The sequence below is a fragment of the Lampris incognitus genome, chromosome 3 (genome assembly GCF_029633865.1).
Source record: "Lampris incognitus isolate fLamInc1 chromosome 3, fLamInc1.hap2, whole genome shotgun sequence".
Lineage (NCBI taxonomy): Eukaryota > Metazoa > Chordata > Actinopteri > Lampriformes > Lampridae > Lampris > Lampris incognitus.
In genome coordinates, this window is record NC_079213.1 from 81653306 (window position 1) to 81673740 (window position 20435).

Below are 20435 nucleotides of genomic sequence, written 5' to 3' on the forward strand. Positions count from 1 at the left end.
ATCTGGTCCGACCCATGGACTAACTGGCTTTGGTCTAGTTAGTTTCTTAGTAATAATGCCCTTCTAATTTAAGGTTCACAATCACCTCACACAATGAAATAGTATGGGTATATTATACATTTCCTGAATCTTTACAGTCCTGTGAGTATTCCAGTTTTTGTGTTTTGTGTCCCTGATATTCCTAGATGCCACAGGGCTAAAAGAAAGTATATAGTTTAGGCGAACATTGCAGAAAGATATGTGTTATTGACGGGTTGAAGAGCTCAAGTGACCTCTATTTTTGTGAGAAATATCCACAACAGGGCTTGAATGAAAGCTAAGAAGGTCCCCTTTAAAATGATACCAAAGACAATATTATAGAACATTGAAAAATGTCCTGACCATGAGGCTAAACCAGGATATGCACCAGCGTCTAAAATGCAATTTACTTTAGGGGGTGGTTAACTTCATGAGCTGATAACTGTGATACAGCTGCCACTCAGGAATGGTTATCATACCAAAATATCATCTACAGACATGGATCCTTTCAAAAATTATAAGTAAGTTTTGCCACCTTGAGTGTACCGAAATAGGAAATTTTGGGCTCTGGCCCATGGACTAAGATGGTGTCGAGGATGAAGAGTAGCCTGCTCGTATCGCCAACACTCATGGCCACTACTGAGTGTTGGCCACTACTGAGTGTTGGCCCTCTCGTTTCCCGTCGGCCTGTAGTTGCAGGGGGAACGGCACCGTTTAACTTTCGCACCAAATCGAGCGTGGTACATACAGAGTCCAGAGGGTTTGTAGCGGTCTGACGCTGTGGCGCCACCGTCGGGCCACGCCCGTGATGTCGGCGGGGGGCAGTGAAGGTAGGAGCCAGTACCCCGGCATGGGAGGAACGTTGTGTAGCGACGAAGAATCGGTCAGCCTCCTTTGCCAGCTCACGGGGATCAGTGATGGTGGAGTTAGCGAGCGCAGTCTGGACGTGGGGCGGCATGTTGCGCAGAAACAGCTCCATAAACAGGAAACATGGCTTTTCTTGACCCAGTAGATTTAACATCCTGCTCATTAGCTCCGATGGTTTGCCATCTCCCAAGCCCTGAATTGCGAAGAGGCGACGTGCTTTTTCCGTTGTTGACAGTTCAAAAGTTTCAAGGAGGAGATTTTTAAGTGCTGCGTATTTACCATCGGCCGGTGGGTTGGTTATGAAACCGCTTATCCTGGAAGCCGTAGCACACCCCATTGCTGCCACTACGTAGTAGTACCTGGTCTCGTCTGCTGTTATGTCTCTGAGCGCGAACTGTGCCTCAGCCTGCGCGAACCATGTAGCCGCGGAAGACTCCCCAAACTCCGGCAGTTTAATTGCAACGGCGTTCGTAGCCATAATGTGTGTGGTTTCAGAAAACTTATCCGAAAACCGACGTCGGGGTCACCAGTGTAGAGCCGAAGGAACGGAGAAGACCGTAGGTTCACACTTTAGCCGTGTAGGCAACTTTCTTTAATCAATGGTAAATCGGAGAGACAACAAAACCACAGCTCGACTGAGCGGAGGCGGCAAGAATAATCAGAAAATTGGCTGAACAACCATGACTTAACCCTGCGTTAACCTGCCAGGGCAACCCTGACTTAACCCTTAGTTCCTGGGGTGAATTCTATCCCCAATACGTGTCCACCACACCACCGTATTTTTGGTTTCAGACAAAAATGAGGGGTTCGAGAAAAAAATCAACCATTGGAACAGGAGACGTACTCAAAGAGGGACGAATGGATATGTTCCCACTCCTGAGTGAAACTTTGGAAGATTATCCTCCTGTTAACATTTCCAATGTTGTCACCCAGCATTTAACTCAGTTGTCAAATAAATTTTCAGATTACTTCCCAGAAGACCCCCGGAATGGAAATCTTTGGGTATTAGACTTGTTCTCAGTGGATCCTGCATCTGAAGACATGTCTTGTTAGTGTAACCGGTTATTTTCTTGCCCGGTGCGGGATTCGATATGGGATGTACTGTACCACAAGGCGACATCACTAACCGCTCGGCTAAAGGGTCAGACCCGTTACCTAGGGGCTAACGTGTGTTATTAGTAGTTTACATTAGCTAGGGATCTGACGTTGCCCATGACGAGAGAAGGTGCATACGGTTTATATCTCCTTCTCTCTCTCCGTGCATCGACGGAAAAAAAGGATTTTATCCTAAATTTATCTCTTGAAGAGAGTTAATCTTTTTTTTACCCCCCCCCCCTTTTCCCCAATTGTGCTTGGCCAATTACCCTACTCTTTACAACCGGCTTTCCACCCTCCCACCCTTAGATTGGTTGGGCAGCGACGGAGAGCAGCTAGAGTGAATGGAGAGAGGGAGCGACGATAGTGAGAACAAACGTTTTTCGAAGGTTTTCAGTCACCACAGCCACGAGAGGGTCATATAGTCACAACTGTGCACAACATTTTTTAGCTTTACAAAGCCCAGTACTTTGCGAGATTAGCCGCGGACAGACAGACAGACAGACAGACAGACACGCGCGCGCAGACATGCACATGCGCGTGACTAAACGTATAATCCCTTCAAGGCTGCCTCCTAGTGGAGATAAATATTTGCAAACCCTATTTGACCCTGGTCTGTTGTTATGTCCATGAGGTGGAGGGTTTGATACATTACTTTGTTGTAAGTTGTCTACACAAAAATGGTTTGGGAACTTGTCATTTAACATAACTACATCAATGCTGATCCAAGTTATGAGTTCTTTCTGATACATTACACACAACCCCCAAAAAAGAGTAGTACAGAGAACTAGTTTATTTGGTTTGCCGCTTATTATGTACATCTAGTACACTGGACATGTATTTATGGTCACAGGGTCAACAACTCTGGTGGCCGCATCAAATACAACAGGTTTCCCCTTGACCCTCACATTTCGCAAGCAGCCGACAAATGATGAGGACACCGAGACTCTGTTTGGCTTTATTGCACCTGAATGGAGGAGATAGAAATAGAATTATTATTTTTTCATTGTTGATTGTAAAATACAATATTTAATAAAATGTTAGACGGATTTACCAGATATGCCTCCAACGTAAAGGGAATCCAGTGTTGTGTAGTGTGGGTTTGTTGGGGAAGGGCCCACCTTCTGCTCTGATACAGAGTCCACCTCCAGTTGAATGAAATCATTCCCTCTGGACACTAAGGAATGAAAATCAATAATAGGCAATTTATTCTATATTCATAAGGCCATATGCAAGAGCATGCACACACACACACACACACATATGCATATGTATATATCACACAAAGTGTTTTAGTCTTTGGTTAGGAGGAAAATGTATACCTGTTACTGCATGAAATTTGCCATCACACAGGTTTCGTGGAGGAGTCACTGAGGTGCTGAGAGCGGTCTCACCATCATTCAATTCTACACCCACCTGCCACAAAGGTGAAGATGTCAATTCTTGATGGCAATTATACTGTCAAACATGACTCTCCCTGTCATGGTTTGTGGTAGTTATTACAGTTGTCTGTTGGGTCCGTGTCATAAGTGTCAACCGCAATATAGCTATTATTGTGAAATACTTTAACTTAACTTTTCATAACATCCGAATGTTTTAGAGGCCTCACCTTGTTTCCCATTAAGAACACAGTAAAGCTGGTCTTGTGACTTCTACAGTGGAAGAGAAGGCCTGTCAGATGCGTTGGTCGCAGCTCGAAAGCCAGCTCAAAATGAGAGCCCACAGTGAAGTACTTATCTAGATTACAAATACACGTTGGCAGATTTCAGTCAATGTTTTGCCCTAGTGGGCAATGAGTTCACAATCCAACAAGTATTGCAAAACACTGGTATTTTTGAAATAATGTATCATCAAACCTATTACAACATGGCCGCCATTGCCCCCAAAGTATGTGCCAGTCTCTGACAGACCATTAAAACAGGATGACACTCCATATGTGGCCCCTGCTTCTCCAATTACTATCTCGTTCAGTCTGAAATCCCGTATACATCCGACAACACTTTCCTTGGGGATGAAACGTTTCTAAGAAATACATTTCAGCTTTTAGTGTACAGTGGATAACAACAGCATGACATCAAGCAAAGACAAAAAAAATATCTGGTTTATGCAGTCAAAGGGAGACAAATGCTGATAAATATGGAAATGAAAAAGGGATTTCATAAATACACACTTCTGAAGTTTTGTGCGTTGGATCACTTCCTAAATATACAGGATTTTGCAGCTTTAAAAATGATCCCTCATTATTAGATAAGTAGCCATCAGTCACACGAAACCCATCCACGACCAGATGGAAAGTGTTTCTCTCCACACTGAACACAACCTGCACACACAGGAAGATTCCCAGTCAGCACAGTAAGTTATTTCAAAACTGTAATAACATTTACAACTACAGCTACAACTTGCCCCAGGCAGACCACAGTATCCATGAAACCGATATGCTTAAGGTCCCATAAATCAGCTTATTGGAAATCAAATTATCGGCGATCTATATCGGATTGAGAAGATACGGTCATGACTGTGCAAGACTTATCCTTTCTGTGAGTGCACTCAAAATTATAATTACTCTGTGCCAGTTTCCATCATTGCTCTTCTTCTTATGGTAGATGACTCTGTTGTGCCCCAGTGAGAGCTTAATCTTGCCATTGGTCATGTACAGAGCAACCAGAGAAATGTCTCCCTCCCCTGCCACATGCAGCAGTAGTCCTTTAGATGACTTGGTTCTGATCTCAAATGAGAAGTGAGGCCTAAAATGTGCAAGAAGAAAAGACAGAGTAGTTCATAATTCAACTGGACTTGTCGAATTTTATATGGTTAACTTTTTTTTTAAATTAATATGAGTATAATCATCCACTTTATAAAATATATCTTTTATTACATTTCTGGCTAAGCAGACAACATAAAGTGAAAAGATGAAAAACCTCATGTGGTAGGGGAAAAGCAGATGCAACCTACAAGTTCCAAGTGTTTTGCTCCAGAAACCTAACATTTGATTATTTGGATGAAGCAAGATCGCTCCAGCTGAAAACAAAAGATTGATCATCTCCGCCAATTAAAGGACTTTTAATATATTTCAGTGTTTGACCTGACTTACATTACCTGTAATTGAGATCTTCAGGAGAGACATTGTAAGTAAGCCAGCTGTCAAGTCTGGAGAGGTGATATTCACCATATTGTGCAGTGGGCTGCCGACACTGGCTGTCTGTTGGACTCAGCTGGACCTGGACCTGACCCAGAGTAGAGAGAAATGGGCCTGTTTCACCATCTAATTACGAATATCATCAAAATATAACTGATTGAGGGGGCATCTGGGTAGCGTAGCGGTCTAATCCATTGCCTCCCAACACGGGTATCCCTACAGACACAATTGGCCGTGTCTGCGGGTGGGAAGCTGGATGTGGGCATGTGTCCTGGTCACTGCACTAGTGCCGCCTCTGGTTGATCAGGGTGCCTGTTCAGAGGGGAGGGGAACTGGGGGGAATAGCATGATCCTCCCATGCACTACGTCCCCCTGGTGAAACTCCTCACTGTCAGGTGAAAAGAAGCGGCTAGTGACTCCACATGTATTGGAGGAGGCATGTGGTAGTCTGCAGCCCTCCTTGGCTTGGCAGCGGGGGTGGAGCAGCAACTGGGATGGCTTGAAAGAGTAGGGTAATTGGCCAAGTACAATTGGGGAGAAAAAGGGGGAAAAATTAAAAGTAAAAAAAAGAATAAATAACTGATTGATACCTAATATCCAAAGAATTTAAAATGATTTCAAGTTGATTTGAAGCTGATTTCTTTTCTCCACATTGAAACATTTCAATGTTGTGCTTACATTTTTACTTTTCTTTGGTATCTGTCTGAGGGCTGCTGGCAAAAGCATGGCATTATCTGAATGACTTGGACGGTACACGCCGAGGACTACATCGCCCCTCTGTGATGAGGAGCTCAGGTCAGCCGGTATGAAGCTCATTGTTGGCCTGCATTAGATTCAAGACGTTTACTGAACAAGGAAATCATAAGGAAAAAATGCTATTTTCAGTATTTAATTACATCTTTGCAATGTGAAAATCATTAAAAGCAAAATTACAAGGTAGCCGAACCTCCTGGTGTAAAGGTTAGCAATGCAGCCTTTGAAGGTCTTGCCCCCCAGTATTAGCTCCGCTGTCCTAGACTTTGTATTGTGAGGATGTGCGTGGCCCATATCGAAATTATCCACCCTCAGCTCCATCCTGAGAAAATCACAAGAGGTTTGATCATAAACAGTATGTCTAGGAAGGAAAATATGGTATATCATACGAATGCGATATTTATCACCGAGAAGATAGCATAGCAATATATTTTATTAAAGCTACAACGGTAAAAAAAAAGAAAAGGGAAGACTACTTACACTGAGGTATTTTTCATAGCTGTCACGTAGTGCCAACTACCATCGTTGTATGGTTTTTGTGACTTCAAGCCATGGTTATCACAAATAAATACCACAAAACCATCAGCCAAAAACAACTGAAAGTCCTGAATAGAAGCAGACCCCTGAGAGAGAAACGAAATTACGTACAACTTCTTAATTCGCCAGTTCTTGTCATCTCTACACTACATATTGCACTGTGGTAAATCATCTTGCTCTTGCACTTTAGCCCGAAATAAGTATTTGAATCTGGATCTGAGATATTTGGGGTCTGACCTGGTAGCTGGTCCTGAGAAAAGCTCCAGATTGTTCTGTGGTCCTGAATCCAAGAGAGACCATGATGGGCGGTTTCTCCCACAGACTCACAGATGTCAGAGAGAGAGAGCTTCCCAAATTAAAAGTGGCCATACGAACACCCTGCAAAACACAAAATGGGATTTTGTCTGTCCAAATGATACACATTTAAAATCTAATTCTCAAACCATGGTGATTTCTTTGATATAACTTACTAGTAAGGATTCTGGACATCCGTCACTAACACCGGTGGTCCAGCTATATTCCACATCCCTGCTATCAGCGTTCAGCTTATCCACACATCCTCTCAATGGTGGAGCTGTGATGTTATCTCTTAATTGGCCAAAGTGATAACCAGGAAGATACAGAGGATGCATACTTATCCTGTGTTAATGTCTGACTACTGCATTTTTGTTCTATCACGTTAAGTTTCAGTACCTTTCTCTGAGTTGCGTTGGCAGACCCCCAATATAAAAACTCCTGTAGCTTGTTTTAACATAGTCTGTAGAGATCGTCTTTTGTTCGTAGGCCACGGTGAAGTCGTCATCCAGTAAGATTATGAAACGTTTGTTCTGAAATTACAATGTGTTTTCTTTTGGTAGTGGAACAACAACGTGAAGGAAAAGTATATATATACACTACCGTTCAAAAGTTTGGGATCACCCAAACAATTTTGTGTTTTCCATGAAAAGTCACACTTATTCACCACCATATGTTGTGAAATGAATAGAAAATAGAGTCAAGACATTGACAAGGTTAGAAATAATGATTTGTATTTGAAATAAGATTTTTTTTACATCAAACTTTGCTTTCGTCAAAGAATCCTCCATTTGCAGCAATTACAGCATTGCAGACCTTTGGCATTCTAGCTGTTAATTTGTTGAGGTAATCTGGAGAAATTGCACCCCACGCTTCCAGAAGCAGCTCCCACAAGTTGGATTGGTTGGATGGGCACTTCTTTGAGCAGATTGAGTTTCTGGAGCATCACATTTGTGGGGTCAATTAAACGCTCAAAATGGCCAGAAAAAGAGAACTTTCATCTGAAACTCGACAGTCTATTCTTGTTCTTAGAAATGAAGGCTATTCCATGCGAGAAATTGCTAAGAAATTGAAGATTTCCTACACCGGTGTGTACTACTCCCTTCAGAGGACAGCACAAACAGGCTCTAACAGGTACTATTTAATGAAGATGCCAGTTGGGGACCTGTGAGGCGTCTGTTTCTCAAACTAGAGACTCTAATGTACTTATCTTCTTGCTCAGTTGTGCAACGCGGCCTCCCACTTCTTTTTCTACTCTGGTTAGAGCCTGTTTGTGCTGTCCTCTGAAGGGAGTAGTACACACCGGTGTAGGAAATCTTCAATTTCTTAGCAATTTCTCGCATGGAATAGCCTTCATTTCTAAGAACAAGAATAGACTGTCGAGTTTCAGATGAAAGTTCTCTTTTTCTGGCCATTTTGAGCGTTTAATTGACCCCACAAATGTGATGCTCCAGAAACTCAATCTGCTCAAAGAAGTGCCCATCCAACCAATCCAACTTGTGGGAGCTGCTTCTGGAAGCGTGGGGTGCAATTTCTCCAGATTACCTCAACAAATTAACAGCTAGAATGCCAAAGGTCTGCAATGCTGTAATTGCTGCAAATGGAGGATTCTTTGACGAAAGCAAAGTTTGATGTAAAAAAAATCTTATTTCAAATACAAATCATTATTTCTAACCTTGTCAATGTCTTGACTCTATTTTCTATTCATTTCACAACATATGGTGGTGAATAAGTGTGACTTTTCATGGAAAACACAAAATTGTTTGGGTGATCCCAAACTTTTGAACGGTAGTGTATATATATATATACATTTTTTAACATGTGCCTGCACATTGTTTTTAATGACAATAAATTGAACACATACATATATATACACACACACACACACACACACACACACACACACACACACACACACACACACACACACACACACACACACACACACACACACACACACACACACACACGTTACAGCGTGGTCTTACAAAAAGAGACACTTTTTCGTCGCTCTGAGCTCTGAGTTCCCGACCACCTTGTCTTCCTCGCAGCACAAGGTGACCTCGCTCCACGAAAACACAGAAGTAGGAATTCTGCAAAGGACAACAAGAAAAAAAAAGAGTTAAAAAACAATGTAGTGTTTTGGCATAGAGTGTCCATATGTGCTGGTGGTTAAACAGACACACTTGTTCCAGCTAATTGTTTGCATTCATGAATCTGCAATCAATATTAACTGAACAAGTGCTAGGCTTCGACTTTCTTTGTGCATGTGGTCAGGCTTGTCAGAGGACATCCTACTTCATTTGCAATGTAGAATAACAGGGCATTTGTCTCTCGGCTGTTGGTGTGAAACTTGAACAGTCTTCTCTTTATGTGGTCTGGGTTACTGATGAGTGCCATGCCGTAACCAGTTCCTTCATAATAAGAGCAGAACTCTGACTGGCGAACCCTAAACAAACCGAGAACATCTTCATCACTCATCCATTTATCACTTGCATAGACATAACCATACTGTTTTGTTTGGTTGTGGTTCTGTCCATGTTATCACAGGATGCTGTCACAACTAACTCTAAAACGGTCAAATGCACTAACAATACACACCACAACACTAGATAGCTGTATTAATATGCTGTATGTGGTTTTATTTTTGATTTTTTGGAATTTTCCCCATTTTTCTCCCCAGTTGTATCTGGCCAATTACCCCCTCTTCCAGGCCGTCCCGGTCACTGCTCCACCCCCTCTGCTGATCCAGGGAGGGCTGCAGACTACCACATGTCTCCTTTCATACATGTGGAGTCTCCAGCCGCTTCTTTTCACCTGACAGTGAGAAGTTTCACCAGGGAAGTGTAGCGCATGGGAGGATCATGCTATTACCCCCAGTCCCCCCCCCCCTTCCTCCGAACAGGAGCCCCAACTGACCAGAGGAGGCGCTAGTGCAGCGACCAGGACACATACCCACATCCAGTTTCCCACCCGGAGACACAGCCAATTGTGTCTGTCGGGATGCCCGACCAAGTCAGAGGTAACATGGGGATTCGAACCGGCGATCCCTGTGTTGGTAGGCAATGGAAGAGTCTGCTACACTACCCGGATGCCCTGCTGTATGTGTTTGGCTCTATGATTGTTGGCCTTATACATCAAGAGTTTAGTCCCATTTTTAGTGTTACTTACTTCACATATGGTTGCTTTTCACTGATATTGACTGCATGCTTGTAGTTGAATAGGCAAAAAGGGTTATCATTGAGAAAAGAGAGTTTGATGGCTCCATGGTATTTGGGATGGCGAAGCTCCACTGGAGGCTGGACAAAAGAAGTTGCAAATTTACAGTGTTGTGAATATAATGTGAACATAAGGGAGCTAAATCTGTTGATTCTGCTGACAGCTTTCAAATGATGTGAAAATGGACATTGTAAGAGAGAGGTGGCTGAAACAACAGCGTTAAGCCTTACGGTGAAACTGTCAGGATAGCCACCCACATAGATGACCACACTTTGTGGATCCAGATTGAGGACACCGATAGCCGTGTTTGGAAGTTCGTGCTTTAGAGACCGGCTGACGGGCTTCGACGATGTGAAGTTCTGAGTGATGTTAACTTCAGCATCTTGGTAAACCCTGCAGGAATTGTCAGCACACAAAGATACAATGTGTTAATTATGCTCCACCAGAGCGCTAATTAAAATCCCATTGCTGTTTCATTAAGAGTAACTCATGAAAAATACTTAAGATCTAATGAGGCAGTTTAGATCACTGCTATCATGTGCCATCCAGATAAATTGAAAATGAGCACATGCTTCATTCAGCACACCAGATCTTCACTGACAAAGTGTTTGGGGATACCTGTGGAAGATGACCCTGTCAAAAATTGCAGAGTCAGCAGCAGTTGTGGTTATCCGGCTGGTTTCTATCTTATGGACCACTCCACCCAGTTTATAGACACAGACAAAAATGTTATTTTTGATAGCCATTCCAATGTAGTCTCCAGAGGACTAAAAATGAAACAGAGTAAGAAGCCAGATAAGACAAACAAATGAGCAGATATCTAAATTGTTCACTAGAATTTTGTTGCATTTAAGTCATGTAATGTAAAGAATACTGGACAGCCACCGTGCATGACCGGTATTGACACTGTATTTCTACTGATAGCAGTGTGAGATTTCTGTTTATCTTTTATATGTGATCTTTTGGATAGGATGCTCTGATGCCGGCCACTCACGTTCTTGTTGCCCAGATAGAAAACGAAGAGGTTAGCATTGTTCTGTTTGTCCTGGCGTCGTTTACGTCTGCTATCAGCACTGGAAGGTGTCTTTTGGTGGCGGTTGAGAAATAGGTCAACAGCTGTGAACGCTTTCAAATCTTCAAGGTTTCTTGGAGTGTGAAGCTCAATATGACCTTTCCCGTTGAAAATAGTCGCACTTGAAAGCTGGTGGAGAAAGGACCAAAGATTATCAATCTATAAATTTTTAGATCTACTATCTTTATCCATGTATCGATGTAGTATTTATGTGTCTGTGTGTTTATGTATGTATGTATGTATGTATGTATGTATGTATGTATGTATGTATGTATGTATGTATGTATGTATGTATGTATGTATGTATGTATGTATGTATCTGTCCATCTGTCTGTCCATCTGTCTGTCTATCTAACTGTCTATTTGTACATATATATATATATATATATACACTACCGTTCAAAAGTTTGGGATCACCCAAACAATTTTGTGTTTTCCATGAAAAGTCACACTTATTCACCACCATATGTTGTGAAATGAATAGAAAATAGAGTCAAGACATTGACAAGGTTAGAAATAATGATTTGTATTTGAAATAAGATTTTTTTTACATCAAACTTTGCTTTCGTCAAAGAATCCTCCATTTGCAGCAATTACAGCATTGCAGACCTTTGGCATTCTAGCTGTTAATTTGTTGAGGTAATCTGGAGAAATTGCACCCCACGCTTCCAGAAGCAGCTCCCACAAGTTGGATTGGTTGGATGGGCACTTCTTTGAGCAGATTGAGTTTCTGGAGCATCACATTTGTGGGGTCAATTAAACGCTCAAAATGGCCAGAAAAAGAGAACTTTCATCTGAAACTCGACAGTCTATTCTTGTTCTTAGAAATGAAGGCTATTCAATGCGAGAAATTGCTAAGAAATTGAAGATTTCCTACACCGGTGTATACTACTCCCTTCAGAGGACAGCACAAACAGGCTCTAACAGGTACTATTTAATGAAGATGCCAGTTGGGGACCTGTGAGGCGTCTGTTTCTCAAACTAGAGACTCTAATGTACTTATCTTCTTGCTCAGTTGTGCAACGCGGCCTCCCACTTCTTTTTCTACTCTGGTTAGAGCCTGTTTGTGCTGTCCTCTGAAGGGAGTAGTACACACCGGTGTAGGAAATCTTCAATTTCTTAGCAATTTCTCGCATGGAATAGCCTTCATTTCTAAGAACAAGAATAGACTGTCGAGTTTCAGATGAAAGTTCTCTTTTTCTGGCCATTTTGAGCGTTTAATTGACCCCACAAATGTGATGCTCCAGAAACTCAATCTGCTCAAAGAAGTGCCCATCCAACCAATCCAACTTGTGGGAGCTGCTTCTGGAAGCGTGGGGTGCAATTTCTCCAGATTACCTCAACAAATTAACAGCTAGAATGCCAAAGGTCTGCAATGCTGTAATTGCTGCAAATGGAGGATTCTTTGACGAAAGCAAAGTTTGATGTAAAAAAAATCTTATTTCAAATACAAATCATTATTTCTAACCTTGTCAATGTCTTGACTCTATTTTCTATTCATTTCACAACATATGGTGGTGAATAAGTGTGACTTTTCATGGAAAACACAAAATTGTTTGGGTGATCCCAAACTTTTGAACGGTAGTGTATATATATATATATATATATATATATATATATATATATATATATATATATATATATATATATATATATATATATATATATATAGGGGTGGCACGGTGGTGCAGTGATTAACGCGGTCGCCTCACAGCAAGAAGGTTCTAGGTTCGAGCCCTGGGGTGGTCCAACCTTGGTGGGGTCATTCCGGGTTGTCCTCTGTGTGGAGTTTGCATGTTTTCCCCGTGTCTGCGTGGGTTTCCTCTGGGGGCTTCGATTTCCTCCCACAGTCCAAAGACATGTAGGTCAGGTGAATCGGCCATACTAAATTGCCCCTAGGTATGAATGTGTGTGAGGGTCCTGTGACGGCCTGGCGGCCTGTCCAGGGTGTCCTGCCGCCCAATGACTGCTGGAATAGGCTCCAGCATCCCCGCGACCTGCGACAACTTTGTTTAAAGAAACACTCAACGGTTGGGAAAGTGCTCAACAAATAAGGAGCAAAATAATCCGATTGACAGCTGATGATTGCTTATGGCATGAAACAGGCTTGTAATGTCTCATAAAGAATTTACTTGACTCACTGGATATATATATATATGTATATATAGATGTAGGAAAAAACTTTTAATACATAGCAGTACAAGCTTGTTTTGTAGCAGCAGCTGATGAGTGCGTGACACACGAAACAAGCTTGTACTGCTATGTATTATAGTTTTTTTTCTCCTACATCTATCATAATATTCCGCTACTCATTTGTTGAGCACTTTTATCAACACCATTGATGGTTTCCAAAAAAAGAAAGTTTTATATATATATATATATAACTTTTAACCCAGCCTCAGTGGAATGGTGAGGATACAAGGAGTAGAGGTGATGAAGACGTATGAGTTTAAATACTTGGGGTCAACTGTCCAAAGTAATGGGGAGTGCTGAAGAGAGGTGAAGAAGACCGTGCAGGCAGGGTGAAGTGGGTGGAGAAGAGTGTCAGGAGTGATTTGCAACAGAAGGGTACCAGCAAGAGTTAAAGGAAAGGTTTACAAGATGGTTGTGAGACCAGCTATGTTATATGGTTTGGAGACCGTGGCACTGACAAAAAGACAGGAGGCGGAGCTGGAGGTGGCAGAATTGAAGATGCTAAGATTTTCACTGGGAGTGACGGGGAAGGACAGGATTAGGAACGATGATATTAAAGGGACAGCTCAGGTTGGATGGTCTGGAGACAACGCAAGAGAGGCACAATTGAGATGGCTTGGACATGTATGGAGGAGAGATGGTGGGTATATTGGGAGAAGGACTCACTGGATTATATATATATATATATATATATAACTTTGTTAAAAGAAACACTCAACGGTAGGGATAGTGCTCAACAAATAAGGAGCAAAATAATCCAGTTAGTCAAGTAAATTCTCTATGAGACAGTACAAGCCTGTTTCATGCTATAAGCAATCATCAGCTGCACATCTTCCTTCCCCATTGGACAATGTGCATGTGATGTGCATGACGAGGCAGTAGATGGTATGTCCTTCCTCGAGTAGTTTTATTGACAGCTGATGATTGCTTACAGCATGAAACGGGCTTGTACTGTCTCATAGAGAATTTACTTGACTAACTGGATTTTATATATATATATACACTACCGTTCAAAAGTTTGGGATCACCCAAACAATTTTGTGTTTTCCATGAAAAGTCACACTTATTCACCACCATATGTTGTGAAATGAATAGAAAATAGAGTCAAGACATTGACAAGGTTAGAAATAATGATTTGTATTTGAAATAAGATTTTTTTTACATCAAACTTTGCTTTCGTCAAAGAATCCTCCATTTGCAGCAATTACAGCATTGCAGACCTTTGGCATTCTAGCTGTTAATTTGTTGAGGTAATCTGGAGAAATTGCACCCCACGCTTCCAGAAGCAGCTCCCACAAGTTGGATTGGTTGGATGGGCACTTCTTTGAGCAGATTGAGTTTCTGGAGCATCACATTTGTGGGGTCAATTAAACGCTCAAAATGGCCAGAAAAAGAGAACTTTCATCTGAAACTCGACAGTCTATTCTTGTTCTTAGAAATGAAGGCTATTCCATGCGAGAAATTGCTAAGAAATTGAAGATTTCCTACACCGGTGTGTACTACTCCCTTCAGAGGACAGCACAAACAGGCTCTAACCAGAGTAGAAAAAGAAGTGGGAGGCCGCGTTGCACAACTGAGCAAGAAGATAAGTACATTAGAGTCTCTAGTTTGAGAAACAGACGCCTCACAGGTCCCCAACTGGCATCTTCATTAAATAGTACCTGTTAGAGCCTGTTTGTGCTGTCCTCTGAAGGGAGTAGTACACACCGGTGTAGGAAATCTTCAATTTCTTAGCAATTTCTCGCATGGAATAGCCTTCATTTCTAAGAACAAGAATAGACTGTCGAGTTTCAGATGAAAGTTCTCTTTTTCTGGCCATTTTGAGCGTTTAATTGACCCCACAAATGTGATGCTCCAGAAACCCAATCTGCTCAAAGAAGTGCCCATCCAACCAATCCAACTTGTGGGAGCTGCTTCTGGAAGCGTGGGGTGCAATTTCTCCAGATTACCTCAACAAATTAACAGCTAGAATGCCAAAGGTCTGCAATGCTGTAATTGCTGCAAATGGAGGATTCTTTGACGAAAGCAAAGTTTGATGTAAAAAAAATCTTATTTCAAATACAAATCATTATTTCTAACCTTGTCAATGTCTTGACTCTATTTTCTATTCATTTCACAACATATGGTGGTGAATAAGTGTGACTTTTCATGGAAAACACGAAATTGTTTGGGTGATCCCAAACTTTTGAACGGTAGTGTATATGCATATATACAACTTAAAACTATTATAGATGGTATTGTATATTTATACACATAGATAGATAGATAGATAGATAGATATAGATAGATAGATAGATAGATAGATAGATAGATAGATAGATAGATAGATAGATAGATAGATAGATAGATAGATAGATAGATAGATAGATAGATAGATAGATAGATAGATAGATAGATAGATAGATAGATAGATAGATAGATGGATATTTTACTCTGTTAACAAAGTTCCTTGTCTCTTTTATCACATCCTTTATTCTTCTGATGCTGTCTGACATATTGGCACTAGGGGGCGCCTTATTGTGGAGATTGTGAATCTGAGTAAGGTTATCTGTCAAGGTAGGTAGCATGGTGTTCAAACTCTTCACTGAAATATAGATAGGAAACAAAAACACCCACTTATTAACAAATTCAGAGATGAAAGGAAATTTGCATCTGATATTAGTTTGGTGAAAAGGTCACAGCTGGCAGAAGATGGTTAAAGAAGACTGTTGTTTTATACAGCCTATGTTTGAATACTCACATGCCATTTCTGCATCACCCAACATACCATCTATATTTGCAGTGGCATCAGTAAGATTTAGTTTGTCCACTTTCTGAATGAGATTCCTCAGTCTGTCTGTTACATTGGTGACAGTGTTATTTGAAGCAGAGGTGGCTTCCTTGGCAGAGTCGAGGAGAAGCCCTATATCATCTGAAATGGAAAGGCAAAGTGTTTGGGTGAAGATGTTGTGGACTTACTAAACACAGGGAGAATGCATTTAACAGCCCAGAATGTTTTGTCGCCTCAAACTTCAATATGTAGCATGCACTTTATAATTTAACTGTATGAAAATGATACTGTACATAATCAAAACATCAACAAGTTTAGAATCAGATTAACAAACCTCTTCTGATCCTTTTGATATTGTCATTGATTGGTAGAATGTCCTTTCTTAGCAATTCTGCCTTTGTCCTTCTTTCATTGACATGGTCTTGGTAGGAGTCTACTTTATCTGATATGACTGAATAAAAGAAGAATTTAAACATAAAATTCATTAGCTCTTAAATTGTTGTAATTCTAAACTTAATGCGGTAAATGTTTGATGTAGTAAGAAAGCTAAATTGCTCTAAACAGTTGTCTCTACACACTTTGAAGGGAAGCCCGAGTGTCATTGGCGTCTGTCTCTAAATGGCTCGCACTTTCTGTGAGTCCTTCTGTCACATTGGCCACATCTTCTCCCTCGACATCCTACTTGACAATAATGGATGGATGGACTGCATTTTTATATTTTGCTTTTCAAGTTTACCAACCACTCAAAGCGCTTTATGGGAGGTATTTAAAACAAATTGCGTTTGGAATTAGTTTATTTCAAAATTGCACCAGCACTGAAGAAAGAATAATTACCTCAAAAGCTTGATCAACAGTTGCTTTGGATTGATTTGCTGCCACCTCGGCCTTTTCTATGGCATTTATAATGTTATCAGCTCCAGTTCCCACTATGACACTGAGCAGGCCAGAGGATGTATTGCTAACATTATGAAACAAACATTGTGAAACACAATTAATTAGCTGTGTGAACACTTAACAAGACTGAATTATATACAAAATGTAAAAGTAAACAATGTTTTTCTTAACGTTATTTACAATCATGTCTAATCACTTCTGTCCATCATCTTCTTTGTTTTGTTTTTTTCACACTCACAGTTGAAAATCTCTTGCCAGTTTGGCCAGCTCTGCTGCATGCTCCTCAGCCCTGATGAGGACATCAACTTTTGCTATATCTTGGGAGATATTATTGACCTTCTCAAAGAGATACAGCCTGGCACCATCTAGCTGAGTCGAGAGTTGCTTAAATTCCTGCAGGTTGCACATAATAAATTCAACTGGGAAAGCATACCTTTGTTTTATCAAAGTCAAAACTACAGCTCTAAAATACAAATATGCTTGTATCTCCTGAAGCACTCCAAAGAGGTCTTCAATGTTCCTTACCTGATCTTTAGTCATTTCAACTTCACGGTGGATCACATTTTGTTCCTTTTCCAGTAGAGCTCTACGTTCCTGGCAGATGATCAACAAGGTGGAGAATGCATATACGTTCTCAAACTGCATTGAGCCATGCATCAGAAACATACTGGCACAATAGAGTCACTGTTGTGTGATATTGCAACTGTGTTTCATGTTACCAGCAGGTCTTTTAGGGTAGCATCACTTTGCAGGTTAAAGCCCTGAACCCTAGCCACCGTGTCCTCTGCATTCGTCAATGCTTCAGCCAGTTGTGGCAGAGAAGAGCCAGAGGTCATCAGAGAGACTGCTGTGTGGTTAGTTAAAGCCTGGTTGGTGTTAAGGGGAACTGTCATGTTGTCCCTCATTGAATCCAATACTGAGGAGAACGCAGATTTCAGTTTTCATACAGATGATTTTGAATACGCCTATTATGATATTAAGCAATCGCCCGGTTACCTTCTAAACAGTACACTGTGGAGTTAGAAAACAACGAGACAGGAGACGTGAGAGTAGACGTAGTCGAGGTAGTTTACTAGCTCCAACTTTTCATGTCATACGTTCGACAACGACACTGAACTGTGTACCGGAAGCGGAAGCGCATTATCTCTTAGGTGAATGTCTCTAGTTATATAGATGTGGGTCACCACACAGGCCCCCCCAGAATTCACCTACACAAAACAATGCAAAACAGCAAAAGCGCAGGTCATGAACATAAAAATAGACTCTACAACAGAACAGTCAATGACATAGTGCAAAGTCACGGGGAAAACAAGTGACGAGTCGGGGGGCGGACCCTGCGGCCATAACGGCTGCGCTTCACAGGAGGGGAAACAGATGGGGCCGAAACCCGGGCCATAGGCAGGGCCGAAGCAGGAACAGAGGCAGGTGCCGGGGCCGACCTAGGAGGGCGTCCCCGCCGCGGGGGTAGGGCCAATTGCATTGGCTCCCCAATGTCCAAGTGAGCGGGCTTGAGACGGTCTATAGCAACCCGCTCCGGCCTGCCCCCCATGTCCACCACAAAGTTCTTATCCCCCGCCTCCAGGACGCGGAAGGGCCCGTCGTATGGGGGCTGCAGCGGGGACCGATGGCTGTCGTGCCTAATGAAGACGTACCTCGCCGATGGCAGATCCTTGGGGACGTAGGACCGGGGGAGGCAGTGTTGAGACATCGGAACGGGAGCGAAGGCACTGGCAGCGCTCCGGGACGCACTGAGGTGAGAGGCGGCTGACCAGGGAGCCGTAGCATCCGGAAGAAACTCCCCCGGAACTCGCAGGGGCTGGCCATACACCAGCTCAGCGGAGGAGGTCTGGAGGTCTTCCTTCGGGGCCGAACGCAGGCCGAGCATGACCCATGGGAGCCGGTCCATCCAGCCGCAGCCAGTGAGGCTTGCCCGCAGAGCGGCTTTCATGTCCCGATGGAACCGCTCACAAAGTCCGTTGCTCTGCGGGTTGTACGCCGTAGTGCGGTGGATCTTCATCCCCAGGTGCTCAGCAACCGCCGTCCAGAGCTCCGAGGTAAACTGGGAGCCCCGGTCGCTCGTGATGTCACCCGGTGTGCCGAAACGGGCCACCCAGCAGCCGATGAACGCCCGTGCTACCTCTGCTGCCGTCGTGGAGTACAAGGGAATAGCCTCTGGCCACCTGGTGGCCCTGTCCACAATAGTGAGGAGGAACGTATAACCACGGGAGGGGGGCAGGGGACCCACCAGGTCAACATTGACGTGGTCAAACCGCCTCTCTGGAACCACAAACGGCGCCAAAGGGGCCTTGGTATGGCGGTGCACCTTGGCGCGTTGGCACGCCACACACGAGCCGGCCCAGGCTCTAACATCCTTACGGAGCCCAGGCCAAACAAACTTGACGCTCACCAGCTTGGTCGAGGCCTTCACTCCCGGGTGGGAAAGGCCGTGGACGGTGTCGAAAACTCGGCGCCGCCAGGAAGTAGGCACCAGGGGGCGCGGTTGACCGGTGGAGATGTGACAGAGGAGGGTGGTGTTGGCCGCGTCGAACGTCACGTCCTCCAGCCGTAGCGCCGTAGGGGTCGACCGGTAGTCTTGAACGGTCGCGTCCTTGGCTTGGTCCGCTGCCATAGCGGCGTAGTCGAGTCCCAAGTGAACGGCGTTAACAACCGCCCGTGAAAGGCAGTCGGCGACGAAGTTATCCTTGCCCAACACGTGTTGTATGTCCGTGGTAAACTCGGAAACCGCCGCGAGATGGCGCTGCTGACGCCCAGACCACGGTTCTGAGGTTTTGGCCATACAGAACGTCAGCGGTTTGTGGTCCACGAAAGCGGTGAACTGTCGGCCCTCCAATAGGAACCTAAAGTGTCTGGTTGCGAGGAAGAGACCCAGTAGTTCCCTATCAAAGGTGCTGTATTTGCGCTCGCTCTCACGGAGTTGTTTACTGAAGAACACCAACGGCTGCCAGCCCCCCCCCCCCCACCCACTGCTCACACACGGCCCCCACGGCATAGTCGGAGGCGTCCGTTGTAAGGGCTATGGGGGCGGCAGCCGACGGGTGAGCTAGCAGCGCAGCGTTGGCCAGCGCGGTCTTGGCGGCCACAAAAGCCTCGTCCATCCCCGAAGACCAGTCCAGTTCGTCCTTAGACTTCTTACCCCGCTGGGCCTCATACAGGGGACGCATGATGTGGGCGGCACGGGACAGGAAACGGTTATAAAAGTTCACCATGCCCAGGAATTCCTGCAGCGACTGTACAGTGCGGGGGCGGGGGAACATGGTGACAGCCTCAACCCTGGCAGGGAGGGGAACGGCCCCCTGTGGAGTGATGTGGTGCCCGAGGAAGGTGATGGATGACTCCCCGAACTGACACTTAGCTGGGTTGATGATGAGGCCGTGTTCGCTGAACCTGTCAAACAGCTGTCTGAGGTGCGTCATGTGTTCCTCCGCCAACGCGCTGGCCACGAGGATGTCGTCTAAGTACACAAACAAAAATGGCATGTCGCGGAGCACAGAATCCATAAGGCGCTGAAACATCTGTGCCGCCCCTTTAAGGCCGAAAGGCATACGTAAAAACTCAAAGAGCCCAAA

General features: G+C 43.6%; 1 protein-coding gene and 2 long non-coding RNA genes across 3 annotated transcripts; all 3 read right to left on the reverse strand.

The window, feature by feature from the left end:
- Nucleotides 1–2776: 2776 nt before the first annotated feature.
- LOC130110829 (laminin subunit alpha-4-like) lies at nucleotides 2777–4656 on the reverse strand. The gene is made up of 7 exons (XM_056278030.1): nucleotides 4544–4656; nucleotides 4151–4300; nucleotides 3837–4002; nucleotides 3590–3717; nucleotides 3303–3396; nucleotides 3035–3157; nucleotides 2777–2947 (listed from the first exon to the last, which is right to left on the reverse strand). The coding sequence occupies exons 1-7, from the start codon at nucleotides 4628–4630 to the stop codon at nucleotides 2802–2804; spliced, it is 894 nt and encodes a 297-aa protein (XP_056134005.1). The 5' UTR covers nucleotides 4631–4656; the 3' UTR covers nucleotides 2777–2801.
- A 2114-nt stretch (nucleotides 4657–6770) lies between these two features.
- Nucleotides 6771–9097, reverse strand: LOC130108960 (uncharacterized). The gene is made up of 5 exons (XR_008809954.1): nucleotides 8999–9097; nucleotides 8689–8793; nucleotides 7100–7233; nucleotides 6877–6994; nucleotides 6771–6784 (listed from the first exon to the last, which is right to left on the reverse strand). It is a non-coding gene; the product is annotated as an uncharacterized LOC130108960 (long non-coding RNA).
- A 7770-nt stretch (nucleotides 9098–16867) lies between these two features.
- On the reverse strand, nucleotides 16868–17433 carry LOC130109219 (uncharacterized). The gene is made up of 3 exons (XR_008809984.1): nucleotides 17374–17433; nucleotides 17087–17241; nucleotides 16868–16912 (listed from the first exon to the last, which is right to left on the reverse strand). It is a non-coding gene; the product is annotated as an uncharacterized LOC130109219 (long non-coding RNA).
- Nucleotides 17434–20435: the final 3002 nt, after the last annotated feature.